Below are 20,799 nucleotides of genomic sequence, written 5' to 3'. Positions count from 1 at the left end.
AAAACCTTCTTTAAAAAAAAAAATCTCAATTTGGATATTTAGTAATTTAGTTGCATATTCATGCTTTCAAATATATGTTCCCAAAACCTTGATAATGGGAAATCTAATTTAAGACAAATTAAATTTAGAGCATGCTAGATTCAAGGTGAAGATGTTTAAAGTCAAGGTACTTGGGTAGCTTAATATGATGAGGTTGGCAAAAGTCTAAAATTATACCTTGATTTAATGTTTTATAGCTGTCCACTAAACTTCTGAAAAGCAAAAGATCTTATCACTATAATTTTGTTTTTTCCAGATAAACCAGCTGTTGGAGTTTTATTAACTTAAAACTCAGGCTAAATTTAGGGAATTCTAATTGAGATGGGGAGTACTAGGGCATTACTAACAAGTTAAAAACAAAAGAGGAAACACTAGTTCTCTCTTATTAAAGTAGCAAGTGTTTCACCCAGCTTTTCTCTTCCAGAACACTGCCGCTCTGCATCTTACAGTTCCTCTATTAATTTAATTACTTTCTAAGCAACTAAATTTATTATGAGTTTTAAGACTAAGTTTTCTCAGAAGTTGAGAGGTACAAAACTAATCACAACACACAAAAGTATCAACTTCAGAGAATAATCCAAATACATAATGACATTTGCAAAAACCAGATGACTCCTAGGAATTACCTACAATTAGCCTATATATAAATATTTGATTAAGCAACAAGGTATTTGGGAATTGACAAGTTAATAATATTCATGTTTGACACTTGTTAAAGCATTCTCAGATAAGACTACAGCTACTGTATTACAACTGAGCAATTTTATATTTTGAACTCAATTATTTTTACCACATCTAAAAGATAATTTAAACTGTTTCATGATTTACCTGTTATAATATCGGCCTCCCATCATAAACTGGTTATTAGGTGTTGGACAAATTTTAAATCGCTGAATATTTTCATTGGTCCGAAAATACAGGGAATAATCACCAGGAGTATTATCTGAAGGCCTCACAAGAAAGCTGCAGACCTGGCCAACTGTAAAAATTAAGTTGTTAGCTTTATACTCTATCAAATAAAAAGAAAGTACATTATGTAATCTAATTAGGAAGTATATTCAAAGTCATAACCACATGTAAATTTTATCATAAACTTTAAGACAGTGTTTCCTATTTTCAGTTTATGACTTACAACCACTCACACTGTTCCTGGTGTTGCTTAACTAGTCTTCTTTCTTACACATCGCTAACAGTAACTTCTAGAGTAAGGTCTGTCTTTCCTTCTTAGAAAGAAGGATCAGACAGTGACAGTAACTAAAACTGTTGCGTCATATAATCTCAAGATCTTCAAATGTTAAGCTAACTTTGACTAATAGTCTATACTTTCTCTGGATCTTCCAATAGATAACTAAAAAGCAAAACTGTAATATAAGTAAGCGCTTACTTACTTAAGTATCTGAGTAATTATCATAGTCAATAAACACATCTCATTTTCCTCACTAGGTGTCATCCTGACAAGGTGTGCACACAAAGGACCATCTTCAATTAGCAATGATTCCTAAACTGTAATGTTTCCTTTGGTTAAGAACTGGTTAACAAAGATGGGTGGTGATGCCTCACGCCTTTAGTCTCAGCACTCGGGAGGCAGGGGCAAGAGGATCTCTGTGAGTTTGAGGCCAGCCTGGTCTACAGAATGAGTTCCAGGACAGACTCCAAAAATACACAGTGAAACCCTGCCTAGAAAAAAAACCAAAAAACTGGTTAACAGAAAGATTAGAAATTGACTCTTCTAAGAAAGCATAACACAATATCTATCACATGTAATTCATGTATAAATGAGTGATACCTTTAACCATCTAGCTTACGTTCCTGTTAACAAGTAATTTGGTTGGTATTCAATACAAAAAAGTAAAATGTAAACCATCTTATATTGAATTTTCAGAGTAAATAATAAAAATCTGTAGAAAGTGTGCAATTTAATATATACAGAAAACTCTTAGTCAAAGTGCTGATACTCTCTGCTTCTTCAGTGTAAGATGGGCATCACATGTAAATTTATACATGAATGCACTTGTGTAGTTTCAGGAAAGTGGCCACTCTTTCAAAAACAGTATATAAATAAACAAAAATAAAACTAATGTGGGAAATATTTTAGATTCTTTCTATGTTTAACACACCTAAAAAGACTAAAGGATGCTTTAAAGTACCTGGTGACTCAATATCTAAGTATTAACTACACCAACAACTCACTAAAATGAATAGTTCTGTTCTACCCAGAAGGCTGATGACAGCACCTGGTTTAACCTTATCTCTATCTCTAGCATTGGCATGTTTTAAACTCTTTTCTGAACCTCTCAGTGCAGGTTAAGACATTAACATTAAGCACTTCAAAAATCACCTCATTAAATCACTGATTTAAACTGTAATGACATCTTAAAACAAGTAAGATCATACATTTAACAACTAGAATTTATTTACTATAGTTACTTATTTCAGGGGTACCCTACAAAGTACAGAAACTACCAATTTTTCAAGAACCACAATATCTAAAATACATATAATACATTGGTTTTGGTCCCCAATCTTTGTCAGACATAGTTACAATAAATTACGCTAGCAATAAGCAGTTAATAATAAAGAGCAAAGTAACACAGCTGTTTCATTAAAACACTGGTTCTTAACCTTCGTAATGCTACAACCTTTAAATTTAGTTCCTCAAGTTTTGGTGACCCACCCCAACTATAAAATTAGTCTCATTCCTACTTAACTGTAAAGTTGCCTAACGTTATCAATTATAATGTAAATTATGTTTTTGGTGATAGAGATTTGTCCAAAGTGGTCACAAACCATAGGTTGAGAACTGCTGCTTTAAATAATAAACCCTTGATGTAAAATTTGCATTTTTCTGTAACAATCATAGAAATTAGGAGTACATTTTAAATATGGCTAAATATGTATTCCACATGCACACAAATAATACAAGAATGTACAGTGATGCACATCTTTAATCCCAGCACTCAGGAGGCAAAGGAGGGCGGATCTCTGTGAGTAGTTGAGGCCAACCTGGTCTACAGAGTGAGTTCCAGGACAGCCAGAAATACACAGAGAAACCCTGACTTGAGGAGTGGGGAGGGAAATACATTATAAATGAATGGGAAAAAAATGATAATACGGTATTCCTCTATTGATACATTATATGTTATATGGTATTTGTAAACTAGAAATCATATGATCAATAAAAAGAATGACAAAAATTCGTATTTGTAAATACGAAATATTTTCTGAATATAGTTCTTATCATTAAAAAGTATGTTGCGTATTCTAAGTACATTATATGTAGGATATACCTGATATACACACACAAAAATATTGTATCAAAAGATCATAAGCTGTAACACAGGAGAAGGAAACAGGGACAGGGGCTAAGAAAAAATAAAATATATTTCACAAGAGTTATTATACAATGTACATTTTAACTTAAAACAAAATTAGAAAAAACACCAGCTTCCCAACATTGGGAAGAAATTATAATATACATAAGCATAAATCAAATGCTAGTACATAAGAAAAGCATAGTACATGAGAAAAGGTTTTTTCAATTTTATATTCTATAAATAAAGACATTAATGAATACAAAAGTACCTGTCATCAATAAATTATAAGCTTCTTGTTTGGAAATCTTCCCATGGAACCATCTTAAAAGGAGAACAAATTTGACATGTAAATTAAAAGTTCATGTGCTGCAGCTTTCATATACTCAAAAGTAAACAAAATTTTTTATAATTCACATTGACATGAATAAATGCCATGGAAATAATCAAATTTTCATCCATTACATTTCTATTGTATTTTGGAAACTTACTGTGCTTTACTTCAGCAAAGTAAGACTAGGAACTGTCAAGTATAACTACAATTTCCATATTACTTATGCTATTTTAAAAATCAATGGCTTTTGTTCTAGTGGTATCTGTTGCATGCTTATATATTATAGCTCCATTTTTACTCTAATGGCTTGTAGGGGATAGGGGAGATGATTTAAGGAAGAAACAAATTATTTTCTCATGTTTCTCTCAAAAACATAAGATCTCTCCCAATAAATTAAAATGCTAATACAGGAAGGAACAAGTACATGCCAACAGACAGAACTAAAACTATTTTTAATTCTGAGCCTATCACTCTAGACTGCTAAAATATTTTATAATCTGCATTTTGGAAGTAAGCATTTAGAAATTATTATAAACTATAATAGCTGAAATATAGGAAAAATAAAATTTCAAGTACTTAGTATTTGTCTTTTATAAAATGACATGATAAAAAAATTACTTGAGAATCAGGAATGGTGCACACGCCTTTGACCCCAGTACTTTGGGAGGCAAAGACAAGCAGATCACTATAAATTGAGGCCAGTATGGTTACACAGCAAGATCCAGGCTAGCCAGGATCATACCACTTGAGTCCTTGTCTCAAAAATAAAATAAATCAAATTATTTAAAAGCCAAAGTTCTAAAGCTTTCCTCTTGTTTACATTAAATCCTTTTCCTCGCACTGGTAATCTCAGATCTCTTCTCCACCTCTCTGATGCCTCTAAAGATCTATGAGTTAAGTTTCGGTTGTAAAGTACACATACTACAAGACATAAAACGTAAGTGTTCTAAGATGCAATGCTACAGGCTTAAAGTTCTTTCATTCTGCTTTAGATTAATCATTCTATTTCTTGGAAAGTTAAAATACAAATTAATTTTCAAGGAAATGAAAATTAAAATTTAAAGAAATTATTCCAACAATATAACTTACTAATCCAAATTTCCTGATGCTCTCAGAACAGACATGAGTAATGAAGAGGAAATAAACAGTACAGTCCAAAATGATTTAAAATATATGAAGCTATATACTGCATTTAAGTAAAGGCTAAACTACCATTTTCTACACATGTTAGATTTGAATTCTATATTCTAGGAGAGTCAGCTAAATGGCATCCAAGACCAACCATATACTTTCCTATCCAGTAAAGAACAAAACTCAGAGAGTTAAAAAAAAAATCCGTAGTTAAGTTTTAAAGATAAATAATATTTTGAACTTTAAGAAAAACAGCCTTGAGGCAAAGGGGTAATGGGCAATATTATTTCCTGGAGTTATTCTTGTATAAAACTGTGTAATCCAATTACATGATTTTACTCAAGATAAAAAGTCCTTACTCTTAAGAGGTCCAGAACCTCGTGGGAAAAATCAGTGTAGTAAGTACAGTGTGTGCTGGGGAGTTTGGAGAGGAATGGAGAAAGAACCTGCTTTGCTTTTCTGACCTTCAGGTTGAACCCCTAGGGTTTTATTATTCATTTTACATTTAGTATATGTAAGAAACAACATGAAGATTCACTGAACTTAAATTTGCTAAGTTAAATACATAAGCAATTGAAGGGTAATCTCCCCTTAAGATACAGCATATATTCTATTAAGAAAAAAGAGATAATGAAAGAACTACATGTTGTATTCGGTTTAATATATTTCCCCTTCTAATGGCTAGAGAACAAGAAAATAAAATGTCTGAGGCAAGCTTTAAATTCCACCTATAAATGTTGACAGTTTAAGAATAAAATGGAATGAAAAGATAATAGATGAATATTCCACTGAAATAATATGAATAAAATGAATACAATTGAAAGCTAAGATTTTAAAAGGAATCCTGTACATTTAAAAGCAGTCTGAAAAACTTATTTTAAAAAACCTTTCTGGGTTATACTGAAATTGTCAGAAATGCTCTCACATGTACATAATAAAAACTGAGTTTCAAAGTTCATTAATGATTTGGCCACAAAAATAAATACTATCATTAGTAAGAAAATGAAGAGTAATAGGAGCTGTGCTTACTGATAAGGCTTTTAGTTTAGCTTGGGGATACAAGATTTGTATACAGGGCTAGGCCACTGCTTGCCTTTTTCGTAAGGATCTAATACTAAGATCCTTAAGAAATATTTACATATCAGTTCTCTAATCAAAATTTAAAAGAAAATCACAGTCTAAAATTTATCAAGTATTTTTGACTATTTTTCTAATTTACAGTCTAACATTATTTTTTTTCTTTCAATAGTTAATACAAACTCACATTTTGCCTTCATGTGGATCTTCTTCCCGGCCCTAAAGAGAAGAAAGAGATTAAAACAGCATTTTTTTTTTTCCCGGTTTTTCAAGACAGAGTTTCTCTGTAGCTTTGTAGCTTGTCCAGGAACTAGCTCTTGTAAACCAGGCTGGCCTTGAAGTCACAGGGATCCATCTGCCTCTGCCTTCCAAGTACTGGGATTAAAGGCGTGTGCCACCACAACCCGGCAAAACAGCATAATTTTTAATTTTAGAAAATTAAATCCTAAATTAATTAAAATTCCTAAGACTCCAGTCTTCAAAACTATCTCCACAATACTTTTCCTAGCTGTGTTAGGAGAAAAGAGGTTTCTGTTCCAGAATTCGCACTATACAGTTGTGTGTTCTCTTCTTCCTGTTGCTGTCAATTTAAATCAGACCCTTGCTTCTTTTTAATAAATGATTAAAGTAGCCCAAATACAGAATATTACTGCTATGCCCATTCCAACCTCTCTGAATTCATTAGTGTCAACTGTAGATGTGCACTTAAGAATAAAAAAACCAAATGAACAAACAATTTTAAGGCCAACCCTTTACTAGCCTGTCTCCTGTCTATAGATTCCCCATGTTACAACCAACGCCCTTAACCATCGGCCTCGAGGATGTGTTTCTGGCCTCATACTACACACCTTCTTCTAGGTGTCTCCGCCATGACCAATCTAACTACTGATTTGCTAAACTATTTCACCTCTCTACTATAGTTTGTTCTCTGCTCTTATTGTTGCATCAGAACGTCCTTTCAATTCATTGTTACCTACCTGCTGAGAAAAAAAAAAAAACCAAGGTTTTAAGGAAAACTACCTCAAATGCTACCTCCTTACAGTTTAGCACTTTGACCCTAAAATGTGAGCACTTTCTTTTCTGTGGAATACAAAATACACTCTTTTTCTGCCGTCTTTTAAACCTTATCTTTTTTCTAGTCTGTACTCCAGGTTTTAAAGCTATTCTAATATTAATATTATTCATTCCAAAAATAGTGACTACCTTATTAAAGTCTAAGCTATTCTCTCTACCACCACCACCCAAACATGGTCTAAGTTCATAGTTTTCACTGAATATATAAAGAACTGTCATCATAGCAGCTTACACTGACTTTTCAATAATCTGATAATGAAAGGGAAAAAAGGAGAAAAAATATTAGCAAGGACTTCTATTAATTAGGTCCTCACTAAGTATTTAGTCAGATTAAAATCAGTCAATGAATGCTCACTATAGAAACTACAAAATGAATATTATAATTGTTGTCTCTCAAAAAGTGGTCTATATAAGGAATACAGAACCAATGAGTACTGCGAAAACAAAGGGAGAAAGAGGGGGGTGGGGGAGCGGGGAAGAAGTTGCCAGTTAGTAATAAATTAAGTTTCAGAAGGCAACCTAAGATAACAGACCCAGAGTGTGAAAACAGGGCCCACTTACAGGCATGGAGACACTACATTCATCTCCTCAACTTTACAGATGCCAAAGAATCATTCAGGGAAACAAGGACAGAGCAGTGAATGTAGAACAACACTAACAAGAAAAAGATTGTCTTTTCTTGGAGCATACAATCTAGAAACTGAGCCTTAAAAATGTGCTGATCTCCATCTAAAAATATATGGGGTAATTTATATTATGTACTAAGATGAATAATAACATATAATATGATAGCAAAGAAAAGAGGGAGAATATATAAAGTGTATTAAGTATTCCTAGATTATTAAAATTATAAACACATTTGAAAAATTATTCCAAACATACAACATTTAAAATTCCTCTATGATTCAAATATACCTGATGAAGAACAGGAACACAAAATAATACCAAAACAAGTACAAGTGATAACTGAATTCACAAGCAGAGAAATACTTCCTGCAAAGGCAGCTATATATTACAACGTATTAATATATTGTCTATTTCCTTGTACATAAATATCATTTGTGCCTTAAAATTTCCTTATGCTTATTGAATTAAGTTTTTCACAAGAAATTTACCCCTACCTAATAATCCAGAAAATGGACCAATTCCAAACTTTTAAGGACTTAGGATTTGAAATTTAGGAAAACATGAAACTCACCACCTCTTCTACTAGGTCTTCAACAATAAGGCCTTGTTTCATCTGTTCTTAGATTTGTAACCCACATCCATCCATCTTCTAATTCATGTGAACAATGACATATCTCCTTTTAAAAAACTAAAATAGAAAATGACATTAAAATGTAAAAATGGGCATTGAAGTAGTCCTAAACTACCACACTGGATATTATAACATTGAAAAAAAATGCAAAAAAAAAATTATAAATCTAAAGCTCTGTGCTGTTTCTGACATTTTTAGTGAAACTGAATCCTGATTTCATTATATGTACAATGTCATTATAGGTTCGAAAAGGGTGTCGATTTGCTGAATTACATTAAAATCAGAGTTCCTCTATCTACTTTGCTAGATTAGAGAAAAATTAAATTCCTCTAATAGTAAACAATTATATATGTATTGGAAATAGTTCCAAGAAAACTGAATTTTACAGTTTAAGTTTCAAGTATCTTTCATATGTATATGTAATAAAAAGAACATATGTATGAGAAATTCAGAAAATTTCCCTTTAGATAATCTCACTTATTTTACTATGTAGATACTAATATTAATTAGCATTTATAATCACATCTAATTTATTTGGTTCACATGCCTACTGTGCAATGAGTACAGCTTTCTTGTCTAAACATAGCACCCAGATATGTGTTAGAAGCCATCTATGCTTTTATTCAAACTATTGTATTCAGACTAGACAGATGCACACAGCTTAGTTTTCCTCTTTACTACCTAGATGTTTTTAAGCTCTAGACCATCAGGGTCGTCAGTTGTTGACCGATGTATATCATCAATATAAAACAAAACCATCAGGAATTCTTTGCAATTTTTCTTCCAGGCTTAAAAAAAGACTCTAAACATTCTTCTGGTGGGATGCTACCATTGGCAATATATCTATAAGGCCATCTCCAATAGCTTCTGTAATTTTCTCTTTTGGCCTTCATACTCATAAACCTTAGTTTTATAAATGATCCTTCTCTCATATACTTGAAAGCTTTGTTTTCTCTAAATGATCACAACCATTATTGTTTCTCAAATTTCAGAAAACAAAGCTTGTACAAAACAGAAATTATACACAGCACTCTGTATTTAAAAAAGCCACAGAATATATCATCTTGATTCTTAAGTTCTCCTTAACAGTGCCCAATATTTTCCAAGATAATGGCAGCAGATTTTATCGCTTAACCAAATCAATTAAGCCTTTTCTAGAACCACTTTCCCAGATGCTGGAATAACACACGTACCATTACACATATATGAAGTGTTTTCTCTTTTCATTTACTATAGAACTACTAGACAGGCATACAGTGAAAGGTCAAAGCAGAATAGAATAAGCATTTTGCTTCCGCATCCAGAACATCAAATGAAGCTATTTTGTTTAGCCAGAACACTAAGCACTTTAGTGCTGTTCTCTGTTCTGTCCTCAGATTGGGACTTAACCTGACTAAAATGGTATCCTCTGGCCTCTAGACTTAATGCAATTACAGCATTGGTCTCCTGAATCTGCCTCCAATTCTTGAAGTAAATCTTCTCTGGAGAAGCCCAGATAACATGGGCTCTCTGAATGAGTGTCAGATCAACAGTCAGGAGTATACTTTGAAAACTGCTACCTTAGATGATCAGACTAGAATATTACAAATTTTCGAAAAACTGTTATTTCAATACTTCTTACCTTTACTAAATCACTTTTTTCTTGTAGTTGCTTTTATTCATTTCCCACATTAATTCACAAATAAGTGTGTCAATAAGAATTAAATGAGAAGTCATTATATTGACAACTATATAAAAATGGAACCTTTGAGATTCAAACTACTAAATCTGTTTTCTAATAATAATTTCATAATCTTTATTTCTAATACTAATTTCCAAAATTTTAGTGTCACAAAAAATGTTATTTTATTATCCTGTTATTTCAAAGAGACACTATATAGTCATCAACTATTCAGAAGCATCCAAACATTTTATAGTTAAGAGAAAATGTTTCTATAGAATGAATATATAGCTTCTAGCGAAGGATAATTTGATTATCAAGCCTTATAATTATAATCAAATTATATGCAAATCCAAACAAAAACTATGATTCTCCGTGGTTATATAATAGTCTTGAAATTTAAAAATATTCACCCATTATGCAAAATTCAACAATTATATTCAGTATCATTTATAGCTGAGGCATAAATGTTACAGGTAATAAAATACAGAAAATAAATAAATGAACCACACACAAATTGTAACTCTACTTTCTCAGAAAACTTTTTATTTAAAAAAAAGCTGTTATTTCCTCTGTCATTTCCACTGTGGCCACCCTGATTTATATCTTCAGTCTGAATAGACAAGATATCCCATGGGAACACAACAGATCCAACACTAAAGGCAACTTTATATAGCTATCATATTTCCTCAAATTTCAAAACCTTTGCTTGTTTAAGAGCAATAAATCTCATTGTCTAGCTCTTTCAAATGCTATACATAAGAAATAGTATAAAATACCTTATTTCATCAGTCTCTGGTACTTTTGTATAGGGTAGAATGGCTCGAACACGTCTTCTATCTTCTACTGGCTGGAAACCATTGAAAATAGTAATACTTAGGGCTAGGGAGATGGTTCACGCCCCTACCCAAAGTCTGAAAACCCAAACTTGATCCACATAAACCCACATAAAAATTACTACAGGTGACAAGTGCAAACTATCAAGTCAAACTTGCCAAATTGAAAAGCTCTGGCTACATCCAGAGACTTTGCTTAATTAATCAAGTAGAGAACAATCAAGGCAAACACCTGATGTCAACTTCTAGTCACCAGTCATGAGTATGCACATACAACCCTGACAAAGATACACACGAGTCTCTATACAGTCACACACCTATACATATAGTCACATATACAATCAAAAAAGATAGTATCTGTATCCAAGTCAAAAAGATACATCCACACAAACCTTAAAGCCAACTGAATATTATAAACTCCATAGAAACATTTAAATTAATCTTTACTATGCTTCTATAAAGAATCTAAAAATGTTTGCTATTCTTGCTAGTTATTTTTACAGAAATTAGTGTAAAAGTACAACAGAGTTGTTTTTTCCAGATAATTTGAACAATCATTAAATAAGCTACACAGAATATAGAAATTAATCTCCATTTTACAATGTAAGACATTTTAACTTCGCTAGCAATTACAGTAAGTTTATAAATGCAAAGAATTCTTAAAAATCTAGTTACTTTAATACAAAATTATTTTAATAAGGAAACTAATTTTTATTCTAGCATTATAACCAGAATTAAGACACATAAAATTATAAAGTCTTAAGAAATTTAATTCAGATCAAAATTCAACTGATTTTGTAAAATAAAAGTTCTGGTACTTCATTCATGGTTTACTTGCCTCTGGTGGTGCAACGGGATAGAGTAATTTTTCTCCTTTAAGTAAACAGGAAACATGACTGTAATAACCTATTAGGTCTGAGAGTGAAGAAAAACGCCTTCCACCAATGTAGTAATCTCCACACATAGCAATAATCCTAGTTAGTAAAAGAAAAAAAAAGAAACATAATTTGAAAAGTATCCTAAAAACCAGTCTTTTTTATTCTTTTTTGAGCGAAAATTAAACACAGGTTCTCTACCATGGTGCTATGTCCCTCCAGCACCTACGCCCATTTTTTTTTCTTTTTTTTGGTTTTCCGAGAAAGGGTTTCTCTGTGTAACAGTTCTGGGTGTCCTGGAACTCACTTGTAGACCAGGATGGCCTCAAACTTACCAAGATCTGCCTGCCTCTGCAAAGTGCTGGGATTAAAGTCTTGGGTCACCACCACCTAGCTTCTATGTTTAATTTTTAGAACCAAGTTTTATAAAGACAATTTTATCAACTTCATGCTCTTTTCCATTAACATACATTCTTGTACTTCAAAAAACCACTTCGTATCATCACTGGCAACTGAGTGTTATTTTAAGTATTTATAAATTTAATGACAACATATTTATAAGTTTCAATTATGTAACTGAATCAAATATTTGAAAATTTGCTAACTTCAGATATGACACCCCCCCTTTCTATATTAAGACTCAGCTATTTTATAAAAATTGCTCTGGCTAGAAGTGACTTACAAATCTCATGAAATTCATGTAGAATATAATAAGAATGTTACATAAAAATTATGATCAAATATTATGAAATTCTATCTGTAAATAAATCTTTATAGAGATAACACCTTACTTAAATATAAATTACCTGTTTAACTCACAAAAGTTCCATGTACGAATTTAAGATAGCAAGCTAAAGGCCGAATCTATACAATGTTGTCTGTTACTCTATACAGTCCCAGTCTTTAGCTCTTTCAGTTAGCTTCATCTTTTTCACAACTGTATCTTGTAATAATACATTCCTCAAAATCTGAGGGATATATGTGAAAACTGGCATTGTAAAGATAACTATTACTATCTTTAAACAAAAGTTTCAACATCTCAATAATATTTACTCTAAATCACTGATTAAATAACTTAATTGAAATCAAGTTAATTATACCATCATTCACTTTTGTAAAAGTGAATATATTTATAATGTCAGATTAAATACCTAAGTGCCATATTAAATACCTTAAAGTCAGGACAGAGACTTACCTAAAATGGTTGACGACATTTGTCTGGCTAAGAAATGAAAGTACAAAGGACCCCGGCCTCCGATCGCTCTCTCTTATAAGGTAGCTCCAGATTTTCCCTGCCTGCCTAAGGCGTTCTCTTTCGTCTATGAGTTCTATTCGAGTTTTCCATGATACCCACCTAGGGGAAAAACAAATAATTAAAATAAACAGACTGAAAGATGTATACTAAGGTATTAAACCCTCACATGCAACTTAAACATTTGTTTAGTCTGAACAGTTCAATTTTAACTCACTTTTCACCTCCTCTCAACTTTGCTAAGACCACTGTTTCACAAGGGTTTTCTAATTTCTTTCAAATACTAAACTGTTATCTCTCTGATGAACATCTTCCTTAACCCCCTTGCTCCCGATTTATCTATATTTGCCTCAAAAATAGAAACATTTATTGTATCAAATACTTTCCTGGAACAAAGCAATTAAGTTTAAGTAATTAGGAATAATTTACAACAACTCTATATATTAAAAAAAAATCCACTGATATAGCAAAGTACTTCAGAATCTTGTAGAAAATAGTATTTTACTGTTTTAGTTTTACTACCCTGACAGGAAAACAGTAACTACTAAAAGATTGCTATTCAAATTTCCCGTTTTAACAGGAAACTGATCAGTGCCCTGGATTTTTAAGGACAGCATATATTAAGCTCAACTCTTTCTTACAGAGATGAATATAATATTTTAGTGTGCCAATTCAATGGCCAGGGAATGCTTTGTTACTGATCATACTACTTCAAAGATTTTCTGTAACTTTCAAAATACCATCCAATCTGTCTTACACAAGGACATGTCTCTTCTAAAATTGGTTATGTTAGACTGGTATGAACTTTAAGTATTTGCTAAAATGATAACCCCCCCTAAAACAAATGAAGTACAGACAATTCAAAGGACAGTGTGAAGTGCCTGCAGTATTTCTCTTAGCCAAACTAGAATTTTGTTGTATCACGATATTATTTAACACACATTCTTTCTCATAAAACTCATCGTCCTGCTTCTGCTTATCAAAATACCAGTCTAAGTTGAGATCCTGTCAAAAGTATACTTCTATAAAACCCTTTATACATCTACAGCTACAAACATTATGTTCTCGTTTTAAACTATACTACAAATGGACATTAGTCAAAATTAACCTACTTCTATTTCATTTTTAAAAAGTCTCAAAAGGAAAAGCTTTATCTCACAGTGAAAGTTTTAACCAGACAGGGTGCTTCATGCAGCCTTCGTTTTCATGTAACCTCAGTATTTTGAAGTAGAAGGAGGATCAGGAATTCAAAATTTTCAGTACCACAAGAAAAATTAAGAAAATAAAATTATTAAATATAAATAGAAATCGAAAAAAGAGAAAATACAAACATAACCATAAAATAGAAACATAAAAATCAAAACATTTAAAAATAAGTAATCAAATTTAAGAGCTAAATGAGATTAGCAGGAAATTAAGCATTTAATACAAGGCAGATTAACTTGAAAACAGAATTTGGTTGCTAAACAACAAAATAGAATTAAAAAAATACAGAAAAGGACAAATAATAGGGGCTGGAGAGATGCTCAGAGGTTAAGAGGCCACTGGCTATCTTCTGGAGGTCCTGAGTTCAATTCCCAACAAACACATGGTGGCCTCCAACCTTCCATAATGAGATCTGGTGCCCTCTTCTGGCCTGCAGGCATATATGCAAGCAGAACACTGTATACACAGTAAATAAACAAATCTTTTAAAGGCAGAGGCAGGTGGATCTCTGTGAGTTTCGAGACCAGCCTGGTCTACAAGAGCTAGTTCCAGGACAGGCTCCAAAGCCACAGAGAAACCCTGTCTCAGAAAAAACAAAAAACAAAAACAAAAAAAAAAAAATGAAGATAGAACATAATTTGCATATATGCCGTGATAACATTTGATTGTGATGTCATCCAGAGTTTTGGGCATTTAGATATGTGGTCCTGATTGGTGGCACAGTAATAACAGAAGTTTAGGGATGATTAAGGCCTTGTTGAAGGAGGATGTGTTACTGGAGTCTGGTTTGCTTTTACTACTCTGAGCAGCTCAGATGTGAGCCCTCAGCTCCTGCATGTGCCGTCTGCTTGTTCCCACTATCATAAACGCTATCCCTTTGGTTCATAAATCCAAATAAATTTTTCTGTAAGTTGCCTTGGTCATGGTGTTTATCACAACAATAAAAAAGAAACTTAAACACTGGGAGAATCCCTACAAAAGAAAAAAACAGGAGAGAAAATGAAAGAAAAAGTAAAATCTAGAGAAAATCTAGAAAAATTTCCAGTTTAAGATAATACAAAAAACTCAAATTCCATATATGCCAAATAAGACATGAGGCAAATACAAAAGCAGACTGGACCACCATCAAGATGTAGCCAAAGTTGATAAAATCCAAAACAAGATTAAACCATAAAATTGGAATGTGAAAGGCATTATCTTACAAGAAACAATGGCAAAAACTTTTATTTAATTTTCCAGTATTAACACTGGCAGCCCAATACAGTTACTTCAAATTTTTGTAGTAAATTTTTCATTTTCTTGGCCTATGAAATATATGCACAAAATATCTTTCAGAACAAAAACAAGCATTGTTTCAGACAAATAGAAAATAAAAAATTTAACAGATGTTAAAAAGTTCCATAAGCAAAAAAAAAAAAAAAATGATTCCTATGTACAGTGAGAAGGCAGTACAAAACCAAGCACTACTCAAAGGGCAAATGCATGGGCAAATCTAAATAAATACTAACAGTATGAGTAATAATAATGTCCAGTTGGTGTGGGATAATTGTCTGTATTCTGTCAATCATGTTTTAAATATACGCTGATTGTCAGGTAGGAAGTATAGGCAGGGTCACCCAGACAGGAAGTAGAGGCAGGGCGATGAGAACAGGAGTATTCGGGGAAGCAAGAAGCTCTTCCCACGTCGAGCCCAGACCACCAAAGAAGCAACATGTGACCTACCCCCGCTGTTGAGAAGGTCCTAGCCATTGTGGCTAGCATAGTTAAGAACAATGGTTAATATAAGCTACAAGAGCTATAAGAAGCCTAGCTAACAGGCCAATCAGTTTTATAACCTACTGTAGACTCTATGTGTGATTTTCTCTGGGACTAAACAGCTGGGGGACCGGGTGGGACAGAAAACCCCAACAAGCCGGCTCCTCAATGTTACATCCAGTGAGTATTAATCCATATGTAAATGAAAATGCAAAATATATAAAAAAGCTGGGGGAAAAGCAAGTTGAGTTTAGATTGTCCTAAGTTCTTAGCGTTATTAGAAAATAAGTAAAAAGTGTTTTCAATAGCCTGTAATAACCAATGATACATATAGTAATCTCCTAGAAGAACACTAACGACCAGGATTATCATACTGCATAAGATATACATCCATATATATTAGAAATGCATCTTTCTACAAGTGACTACAGGCAGTTACCCTAACACTGACTATATGCTGAATCAACCACACCCCACTAAAAATAACCAAAAATGCGCAGAGTACATTACCTAGCCTAAATGTAATAACCAGAAAATTACTAACCTTCAAGCTGGTGAGAGGCTGGAAGCTCTTGCTGAAAGTCTGACAAACTGTTATCAACTCACACAGTAGCAGACAACCAACTGCCACAAGTTGTCCTCCACGCTACATGTGACCTCGTGCTCTCTTTCTCTCACACAACCATGCGTACAAAACAATACATAAAAAATTACATTAGGTGGCAAAAGTCCATCACTACTTTTAGGTCACAAGTTTAGAGAGAAGAGACTTCCAAAAGACACACCTGATACTATTCTAAGACAGGAACCAAATAAATATAAAAATTTTAAAGTAATTATTATTCTTTACTAAAACTTTATAAGGTTACTGATTATTTACAAATTAAGCATTTCTGTATTTGTAATAGCTTGTTAATTCAAAGAAGCAAATCAAAAAGTGGTAGCTCATCTACCAATTTTGACCTTACGAATACTATACTTAAAGGGAAATCTATAGAATATTGAAAAATAAAACCTGAACAACATAAAATATCTTGTGAGTAACTCTAACCAAAGAAGTGGAAGATTTGTATGACAAGGATTTTAAATCTCTGAAGAAAAAAATTGAAGGAGACACCATAAAATGGAAGATCTCCCATGCTCTTGGGTAGGTAGAAATTAAACAAGTAAAAATGGCAATCTTACCAAACATGCAATCTACATATTCAATGCAATGTCCATCAAAATTCTTCACAGACTTTCAAAAAACAACACTCAACTTCATATGGAAAAGCAACCCCCCCAAAAAAACAGGATAGCCAAAACAACCCTGTCCAATAAAGGAACTTATGGAGACATCACAATCCCTGACTTTAAACTCTACTACAGAGCCACAGTACAGAAAACAGCCTTGTATTGGCACAAAAACAGACAGGAGGACCAATGGAATGGAATCAAAGATTCCTATAAACACCTGATTTAGTGAAAGGAAGCAAGAAATATAAAATTGAAAAAAGAAAACATATTCAACAAATGGTGCTGGCATTAACTGGATATCAACATGTAGAAGAATGAAAATAGATCCGTATCTATTGCCATGCACAAAACTCAAGTCCAAATGGATCAAAGGCATCAATAATCACACTGAATCTTACAGAAGAGAAAGTGGGAAGCACACTTGAACGCATTGGCACAGGAGACAACTTCCTAAATATAACCCCAGTAGAGCACAGACACTGAGAGAAACAATTAGTAAATGGGACCTCCTGAAACTGAGAAGCTTCTGTAAAGCAGGACATGGTCAACAAGACAGAGACAGCCTACAGAATTGGAAAAGATCTTCACCAACCCCACATCAGACAGAGGGCTGATCTCCAAAATATACAAAGAACTCAAGAAACTGGTCCCCAAATGATAAATAATCCAGTAAAAAATAGAGTACAGACCTAAACAGAGAACTTCAACAGAGGAATCTAAAATGCTGAAAGACATTTAAGGAAATGCTCAACATCCTTAGTCATCAGAGAAATGCAAATCAAACAACTCTGAGATTCCCTCTTACACCTGTAAGAATGGCCAGATAAAAAACACTGATGACAACTTTATGTGGAGAGGATGTGGGATGAAGGGAACACTCATCCATTGTTGGTGGGAGTGCAAACTGGTACAGCCACTTCGGATATCAGTATAGCAATTTCTCAGAAAATAAGAACAATCTACATCAAGACCCAGTAATACCACTTTTGCGTATATACCCAAAGGATGCTCAATCACTCTACAAAGACGTGTTCAACTGTGTTTATAACAGCCATTATTTGTCTAGCCAAAACCTGGAAACAACCTAAATGCCCCAAGACTGAGGAAATTGAACAAAATAAATGTGGTACATTTACACAATGGAGCGCTACATAGCAGAAAAAAATGACATCTTAAAATTTGCAGACAAGCGGATGGATCTCGCTACATCATTTGAGTTATGTAATCCAGACTAAAAAAGACAAATATATTACTCCACTCTAAGTGGCTTTAGACATAAAGCAAAGAAAAAGCAAGCCGACAATTCCACAATCCCAGAGAACTAGACAACAAAGAGGACCCCTAGAGAGACATACATGGATCTAATTTACATGAGAAGGAGAAAAAAGACAAGATCTCCTGAGTAAACTGGGACCGTGGGGATCGTGACAAGGGTTAGAAGGAGAGGGGGAGGTACAGAGGGGAGCAGAGAAAAATATATAGCTTAATAAAAACAATAAAAGGGGGGAAAAGATGTATTACCAAAAAAAGAGTTAAAAAGGGGGGCTGAAATCAATAAAGTTTCTAGCTCCAAGAAATCAGAAAAAGGTAACCTAAAAAAGGTAGAAATAAAATAACTGAAGACAGGATGGTGACACCAAAATCAAAAGTACAATATAACACCAGAAAAAAAAGTGAGTTCTCCGACTAATAAACCTGGAAGAATTGTAGCTGAAACTATTGTAGGTTGAACAAATAGAGAAAAGTCGCCAACGACTGATTTCAGTAATGAGAATGGGGTTCTCTATGATAAGCTAGAAAAGATATTTTCTTACTTGATGGAAAGTAGTCAACAGAATATCTACTTTTTAAGTTAATCTTGATCATTTCCTTGTTCCAACAAAAAAACACATTCCTACACTACAAAATACATAACACATATATTTGGAAAAGTGGGAGAGTAATAAAGCTTCTAATGAAAAAGAAAAGTAATGTAGAAAAGTATATGTATACAGTTAAATATACAGAAGGATTTCTTACACATGACCCCCAAAACACATCAAATATAAAAGGGAAAGTGAATCTATTAAAATTAAGAAATATTTACCACATGCAGCCGCTTATGTATCACAAATAATAAAAACCCAGAGACAGATACTGGGTTCAATTGTGAAGATCAGAAAAGCAAAAGCAGCCCAACCACTAGACAGACATTTTTACCTTTACCAATCTTCAGACCAAAAAGGGTGAGATCCTGTCTCCGCAAATCCCTCAGATTCCACACTCCACTGAGTTCCTGTCTTCTCTCCTTTATATTCCTCTCTCCACCCAGCCACATCACTCCTGTCTCCATCTCCCTGGAGCTGGGATTAAAGGTGTGTAATCCCAAGTGCTGGCATCACCTGTGTGAGCTCTGTTTCTCTTTAAAACAGATTCAATCGTGTGTAGACCCTGGTGACAAAGAACTCACAAGATCTGTCTGCCTGTCTCCCTGAGTCCTGGGATTAAAGGTGTATGCCACCACTCCTGACCTGTATGGCTTCTGTGTCTTCTGACCTGCAGGCAAGCTCTATTAATTAAAACACAAATAATATACCACTATAGTTTATTATCTAAAACTAATGTATCTATAACTCCTACTGGACATAGTTATATGTCAAGGGGAGGGAAAAAACACAAACAGCACAATTTATTGATATCATTGTCCATACACAATGCTAACAATATTCACTTGCATAGTCGAGATTCATTACTCTTTAGACATTTGTACGGGTTTCCATTCTGTTGCAGTTGACCTCAGTGTCACGATAATTTTTAACAGTATCAGACAGTAGATGGTAGACACCTCCCTTCTTCCACAGGAACACATACATACATACATACAATGTTCACTTTGCACATACACTAAACATGGAATGACATACCCTGCCTGCGGACAGCACTCTCTCCATATTCTCTAGTTGTTTACACAGCTAACTTGAAATGTTGGGAATATTAGTTTATATGACTGGAATAAAATAAGCATGCTGCTAAAAAAAAACATTGTGGTCAAGTACATAAGGAAAAGAACTGTATGTAAAATTTATATACTAAAATACATGTTAAATAGTTTTGCTATTTATAAAGTATCAATATCACTATGAATCAAAAAAGAAAATGCTACCAGATTCTCAAAAAGAAATACTGAAGCAAAGGAATTTAAATATACTCTTTCAATACAATAATTCATTAAGAGAACTAAAGCCAAACAGGTTTTCCAAAGCATTTCTTCCCCTGTATTATTTTATAAGCACCAAAAGCTTAGAAAATATGGTGCTATTGCTATGTTTCTGAAACTATGCAAACAATCACTAATTATGAAAATTCAGAAAAAGCTGAATTAAGGCAAGAAAGAAGTTTACTAAATTTAACAATCTTAAGAGAATTCCTATACTAATATCCATGCTGGATTGCATATAACACATACCTGAAATACAGAAAATTTAACTGTCTAAAAGGTCAAACATTACCTGTTTTTTATACTAAATATCACAGTTTACAGTGGTTAAATATTACTGTACAGTTATATAAAAAGCTGGCATACTGACTTGCTATAATTCCTTGTTATTTGTTCAAAACTGCTTCCTTCTGACAAAATATCTAGGTTTTAATTAAATACATTAATACTGAAAATACAGTATTTTTATTAAATGTACAGAAGAACAAGAAAATCAACTAAACAGTCGGAAAAAGACAGTTAAATGTTTATTTCTCAGACTTTTCTGTCTCCTTCTCAA

The 20,799-nt window shown here is 33.2% G+C and overlaps 1 protein-coding gene across 1 annotated transcript in view; it reads right to left on the bottom strand.

Moving 5' to 3' along the window:
- Positions 1 to 20,799, bottom strand: part of Rasa1 (RAS p21 protein activator 1) — a 77,271-nt gene that overhangs the window by 27,803 nt on the left and 28,669 nt on the right. The window contains 9 exon segments of the mRNA XM_038322094.2: positions 868 to 1,018; positions 3,622 to 3,674; positions 6,080 to 6,111; positions 8,165 to 8,200; positions 8,202 to 8,256; positions 8,258 to 8,281; positions 10,664 to 10,734; positions 11,559 to 11,694; positions 12,791 to 12,949. Of these exon segments, the coding sequence (XP_038178022.1) occupies positions 868 to 1,018; positions 3,622 to 3,674; positions 6,080 to 6,111; positions 8,165 to 8,200; positions 8,202 to 8,256; positions 8,258 to 8,281; positions 10,664 to 10,734; positions 11,559 to 11,694; positions 12,791 to 12,949 (717 nt within the window).

This window comes from Arvicola amphibius, chromosome 3 (genome assembly GCF_903992535.2).
Source record: "Arvicola amphibius chromosome 3, mArvAmp1.2, whole genome shotgun sequence".
Taxonomy (NCBI): Eukaryota; Metazoa; Chordata; class Mammalia; order Rodentia; family Cricetidae; genus Arvicola; species Arvicola amphibius.
Note: the sequence above shows the minus strand (reverse complement) of the source record. Positions and strands in the feature narration are given on the sequence as shown.